Source organism: Trachymyrmex cornetzi, unplaced genomic scaffold, assembly GCF_001594075.2.
Source record: "Trachymyrmex cornetzi isolate Tcor2-1 unplaced genomic scaffold, Tcor1.1 scaffold111, whole genome shotgun sequence".
In the NCBI taxonomy this organism is placed as follows: domain Eukaryota; kingdom Metazoa; phylum Arthropoda; class Insecta; order Hymenoptera; family Formicidae; genus Trachymyrmex; species Trachymyrmex cornetzi.
The window spans coordinates 415084-421660 of record NW_017295665.1 but is presented as its reverse complement, the minus strand read 5'-3'; the positions used below and the strand labels follow the sequence as shown (position 1 = coordinate 421660).

The window sequence follows — 6577 nt, the reverse complement described above, 5'->3', positions numbered from 1 at the left end:
TGTTCATTCGAAATACGATCAACATCAACAAGGGATCTGATTTCTGTGACAAGCACTGACTTAAAGGTTGCAACACTTTTTTTCGATGGGTTTTTGAATGCAGTCTGTTCACCAAGCGATTAGTTCTTGTTTATGGATCCATGTACGTATTGCATTCTAAAGCGGGGAGCACATATCTTTGCATAACCCATAATACATATGCATAAGAAATTTGATTGGTCCATTTTCTTATGTATGCGTATACATAAGGAAATGGACCAATCAAATTTCTTATGCATATGTATTATGCCGATGCGTTACCCCGGATCTACAATAAAGTTTTAAGCCTTAAGCCATAAGAAATGGGCGAATCACAGTCGCTTATTCTTCTCGGATTCGACTGTAATTGGTCAGTTTCTTACGGTATAAGGCATAAAACCCTATTGTAGATCCGGACTTATGCAAAAGTGTGTGTTGCGGCCTTAACCACATATTGTGAAAATGAAGTCAGTGACTGTACCTAAATTTATAGTGCACACTTTCGTGAGCGTCCAAAATGAATACAGCCCATGACACGCTTTTGTCTCTACATAAATGTGTGTCCATATTCCATAACCTTGATTGTTTCTTACTGAAAAGTTCGCACACATCATTATAAATTTTGTACTTACCGTTATCGATGTCTTGCAGATAGTACAGACCGAAGTATTCATTACTTTATTGTAAGTAAAATGCTTGTGCGCTTTGTTGGTAGCTATCCTGCCCATGTTCGATTTTTAGGTTCTGTATATGCTTTTTTCACACGAATTCACTAGACTCACTACAGGTTTGTTTTTTATTGCTGAACTTTCAGAACTAGTGTAAGAAGTGTACACTAAAGCGTTCTTTATTACAGAACTAGTGTCGACGACACTGTTCTTTATTGCAGAATGCAGTGTAACTTCGAAAACTATCCATTTTGAGACTTTGGGCCCATTGACACTTTTGATCTACATGATCTGAACTATCATTTACTCCAATTTCAAGACATTCAACTGAGAGCCATTTCCCAAGTCTCGTGAGACCACTCGAGCGGGACGGACGTGCGCCGCGCCCGCTTCGGGTGTTGCATCATCTCATTTATTTTTTGAAAAGCGTTTCCGGCTTCGACTGTGCATTGTGTTATACCATTTGTCTAGATTACAACATTTTTTCGTTCCATTCTGTTATATCTTGATTACACTATTTTTTTTTTTTATTATATTATTATTTCGTCCCGTATTATATTTTACGATTTTGGCCGGAATCGTCGCCATTTCTGCGGCGAGTGCCATTGACTTTGAAGAAGAAGAAGACTGTCTAAGCACTACTACGTACGTTTAATTTATTACACATAGTCGGTATAACAGATTTCCTAACCTCCATAGTCGTCAAATTGGTGTGAACTGAGTGCGCACTGGTGCGCACTAACTTTTGCCCAATCGAAAACGCTATTAGTGCAAAGGTTCACTGAACTGGCTGCACTAGGTCTTGAGTCAGTTCAAGCAGTACAGTGCAAACGGAAATAGCCGGTAAAATCAAATCGCCGTGTCTCCAGAAAAGTAAGCATTTCTAAGACATTAAACAGTAAGCATATAATAGTAGTTCTCTTAAACGAAAAAGACTAATATATTAATTATATTTTAATACATAGCATTTGAGATATGTTAATTAAAACCATCAATAGTTACTGTCCAAAACGTAGTATAATCGTAATATTAAACGTTAAATTTGTAAGGTTAGAAAATCTTTTGTTAATACAATAATATTGTGGAACATTTTATTTACACACGTGTAAATAGTCATTTCTGATGTATTTTTGCCTGCTGAACACGAATCTGTTAGAAAAAGTTGGTTATCACGTTACAATTGTAAGAAAAATCGCATCAAAAGAACTAAAAACGTGACTCCCTTTCATGCCATTTTTTTCAAAATTGCAATGTGACAGCCAACTTTACCAATGGATTCGTATTTAGCAGACAAAAATATATCGAAAATGACTATTCACATTTGTATGTGGCAAAAAAAGGATCAAATTTTATTCTATATAGTGTAATTATAATATATATTATTATATATATAAATACTACACAAAATATCATGTTTTCAATTTAGATTTACTTGTATTCAATTTATATTTAATTTCTTCTAAATGCTTGAAATCATTTTCTTAAATATTACTATTTTACTATTTTTTATATAATTTTGTTTAATTAGAAAACATTGGCAAACAAGCAAGAAATAGCTGTTATAAAACAGATACATCAGGAAATATTCTTGTAGTAGATGGATATGTAACATATGTTTCTGAAGGTATTAAGATTGTCTATCCAAAATTAATATTTAATAACAATAGTTATGAGGCCCAGGCCCCTATTCTTGAAAAGTATTACATACGTAAAACTAAAGAAATACTATAGTATATGCTACGTGTACTATAGTATTTCCCTAGTTTTACATGTTTTACATATGCGTTACTTTTCACGAATAGGGCCCTTCTTTTTAACTAAAGTTCTTGTATGGTTCATCTTTTATCTTTTTTCTTCAACATAAAGAGAAAAGAAAGAAAGATGAACCGTGTCACAAGTTCAGCTAAAGAGAACAGGTCTATGCTGAATAATTTCTAAAATCATTAATTAAAACATAATTAATTACAACTTTATATTATAATTAATTGCAAGTTTACAAATGTAAAATAATCTGTTCAGCTATTTTGATCAATATTTCACAAATTTCTACTTCATAAATCAGCATATAAAAATTAATATATTGTCACTATTAGAATTTATAGGTGTTAAGTCTGAAATTATTCATTCATATAATTATATACATATATACATAGATTTGAAGACAAAATCTTACTAATAATTTTTCTATCCATAAAATATTGTAAAGTTTTTTCTTAACAAATTAATTATAATATTAACAAATAATTTGAGAAGTAATCGTCATGAAGGGGGTGATCCCGATTGATCATGGCTCGATTGGACACCACCAATCACAGCGACCAGTGCCTAGGAGCTTTGTAGTCTCAAGCGCTGTGAGTGGCTCGTGTCCAATTGAGCCGTGTCCAACTGGGTACCACCCGTCTTGAAGTAATGATATCTTAATAATATGTATTTATGAAATTCAGATCCATGGAAAGTATATTTGTAAGATAGCAATTAAAATAATAGTCTATGAATATAATTAAATAGTATTTAATGAAAGATTAAAAATTATTTACAATATATTATGATTACCAATTTATATATTGGATTTAATTAGATATCTTTGTGCATCAACAAAATATATATATATATATATATATATAAATTTATATAACATTGTATATATTTGCAGAAGGACTAGAATTTTAAATATTGTATGAAGGAATAGATTTTGATTGTGACAATATTGTACCATCAATAATAAAAAAATATTAATAAAATTGCATGATAATGTACTTAAGAATGCAATACCAAATGAATCAAATAATGCGAATATCAATGAAAGAGAAGAAACATATAAAGAAGCATTTTGTTGGACAGATTCAAGCACAAAATTGTTCTTGTCTTTGTACAAAGAAAACAAAGATCTTCTAACTAAGAGAAAAATTAAAACAAAAAAAAATATGTGGCAAAATATATCATAAAAAATGACATTGCAAGGCTATATTGTTTCTTCAATACAAGTAGAAAACAAGTATAAATCATTGAAACGATCTTATAAAAATACTGTAACGCATAATAAGAAGACCGGAAGAAATAGATTGAGTTGTCCTTACGAGACGTAAGTATATCAATTTGAATATTTATAAAGGATTAATATCTGTTATAATAAAATGTACTTAAGTTAATTATAGAGAATTAACAGAATTATTAAGCGGAAAACACAATATCGAACCCTTATTATTATCAGGAAATAAAGGCATCATTTTAAGAAATGATGGTAATCGAGATACATCTTTGTAAGTTTTATATTTGATTAAAGTAAGACGAAGTCTTAATTATTACAGGCTGTTTCTTATATAACAAAATTGTTTTAATCATCTATTTTACATTTATTGTAGATCTATCTGTAATGAAAATAATTGCAACATTATAAATACAAATGTACAAATAAAAGCTAAACAACATGCAATCGGCCAATAAATAACATCGCATCAGGCAGCATGTAATGAACCAACAACGTCGCGTCAGGCAACAAATAATGAACTAACATTTGACAGTGCAAATAATGACAATAGCGATAGTAACACAGAGGTAAATAAAAGATTTTATATATTAAAAACAATAAGTTTATTCACACACATGAAAAACACTTCCGTTATATTTATTAATATAAGGAAATATTGCATACTCAGTATTTATAATATTTTTAAAAAATATAATGACAATTTCTTTGTGACTTTATATATATTATGTTAAAAGTCATTAATAAAAGTCATTTCAAATAAAATGCGTGCTTATAGTAAAGCTTGATTAAAAAAATTAATTTAAATTAATAAATCAATCAATTGGACTCTTGAGATAATTAATTAAAATACAAAAAACTAAATAACGGGCAATTAAGAGCCTAAAAAACGCAGTAATTCGTGCGAAACTTATATACATATAATTAAAAAATTATCTATTACATGAACGTTTCGGCTATGTTCAAGCCATCCTCAGCATTTTGCAGTTCATAATCCTAACAGGAAGACGATCCAAATTCAAGCCATGGAGTGCAGTAAGTAAATCTCACAGATTACCTTATCCAGAGAGTGGGTGTAACCCTCAATTAGTTGATTGACTGAATGACAACTAAATCAAACACAAAATCGTTAGAGAAAAACATTGGAAAACATGAATTGTATGAAGATCTACTTACTGTACACCATAACTGCACAAAAAATATTCCATAAATTCAGTTGACAAGAAAGAAGTATTAAATAAATTACAAGACGACATAACGTTCGCAGTGTCAATCGTAAAGTCAACTGTGAAATCGACATTAAGAAAAATAAAAATAAATAAGAAAGGAAACAATAATTGTCGTAAGTCATCGAATTGAAACATATTGTAGATAGCTGCTTCAGAATATTTAAACCAATCAGAATTTCTTGATTTTGTTCGTATAAGCATGGTGCAAGAACTCCGTGTCTGATTTCAAATTTAAACCGTTGTCTTGCATTTTGATATTCAACATTTCAGACACTAACCTTTTACCAAAATATCTCCCATTATCCAAAATTTCTGTGTTAACCCAATCAAATTCATGTTCTAATTGTAACCTATGTTCAGAAATAACAGATAAATTCCCACTCCTTTTGTTAATGTCGTTTTTGTGTTCATTAATTCTCGTTTTTAATTTACGGCTAGTCTGTCCCACATAAGAAGCGTTGCAATTTTTACAATTTTGTAAACAATATTCTTCTTCGATTCATGAGAAAGACTATCTTTTTGTACCTTAATAATTCTGTCAAGTTTATTCAACTAAATGCATAAACGAAATGGGCAGTTTGGAGTCAACGCTAGATATTTGTTGCGTAAATTATCTTATATTTATAACATATATTATTAAATAATATAATAAAAGCGGACAAAGGAAATGTGACTGTTGCTCTTAATAAGGTTGATTACATTAATAAGATGGAAAATATGCTTTCAGACAATAATACTTATGAGGTTATTAATAAAGATCCTACGAGAAAAATTATTAGTGACTTACGGAATATTCTTTGTAGATGGAAGAATAAGGGGTTTATTGACGATGCTACATATAAAAAGCTACTTAGTACTGACGGCAATATTCCAAGGGCTTATGGGTTAACAAAAATTCACAAATTGAATTATCCTCTCAGAATTATAGTTTCATCTGTTAATAGCCCGTTATATAATCATGTTTTTTACATAAAATTATTTATGATACAATTCTCAAAGCTCCTAGTTACATAAAAAATAGTTTTGACTTAATTGAAAGATTAAAAAATATTAAACTTGATTCTAACTCATCACTTGTTTCACTAGATGTGGTTTCATTATTCACTAACATACCTATAGATTTGGCAACGGATAGTGTTGTTAAGAGATGGGAATCTATATCTATGGGGACAAGGATTACTTTGGAAGAATTCTTGATTGCATTTAGATTGATATTAAATTCAACAGTTTTTATTTTTAATGGTATACTTTATAAACAAATTTTTGGAACCCCTATGGGATCCCCATTATCACTGAAAGGGAAAAGCTTGCAGTTTATTACGCCGCAAAAAAATTGAGAATATCCTTCTTACTTTCCGAGTTATAAGCCATTATATGAAAAGTGGTGCGATTTCGGCAACCTTACCCTATTCTAGTATTAATGACATTTTGAGTATTTTTAATTCATTACACACAAGATTAAAGTTTACTATGGAGATTGGCAATGATGGTAAAATTAGTTTTTTGGACACGTATATTATTGTTAAAGATTGTTATATGATTTTTGATGGTTACCAAAAGGCTACTTTTTCTGGCAGATTTTTTAATTTTCATTCCCAACATCCTGTTTGTCATAAGAGAGGCATTATATACAGTGTTATTGATAAAATTGTTCGTTTGTGCCATCCTACTTTCCA

At 30.2% G+C, this 6577-nt stretch overlaps 1 protein-coding gene across 4 annotated transcripts in view; it reads left to right on the top strand.

The window, feature by feature from the left end:
• Positions 1 to 1046: 1046 nt before the first annotated feature.
• Positions 1047 to 6577, top strand: part of LOC108763347 (uncharacterized) — an 11415-nt gene continuing 5884 nt past the window's right edge. The window contains exons 1-5 of one of the 4 annotated variants that reach the window (XM_018510868.1): positions 1047 to 1331; positions 2215 to 2310; positions 3340 to 3768; positions 3842 to 3946; positions 4049 to 4179. In XM_018510868.1, the coding sequence (XP_018366370.1) occupies positions 3635 to 3768; positions 3842 to 3946; positions 4049 to 4130 (321 nt within the window). In that variant the 5' untranslated portion in view covers positions 1047 to 1331; positions 2215 to 2310; positions 3340 to 3634 and the 3' untranslated portion in view covers positions 4131 to 4179. Of the gene's footprint in view, positions 1332 to 2214; positions 2311 to 3339; positions 3769 to 3831; positions 3947 to 4048; positions 4242 to 6577 lie in introns of those variants that run through there. The other 3 variants (XM_018510876.1, XR_001940215.1, XR_001940214.1) reach the window with 3 other exon arrangements.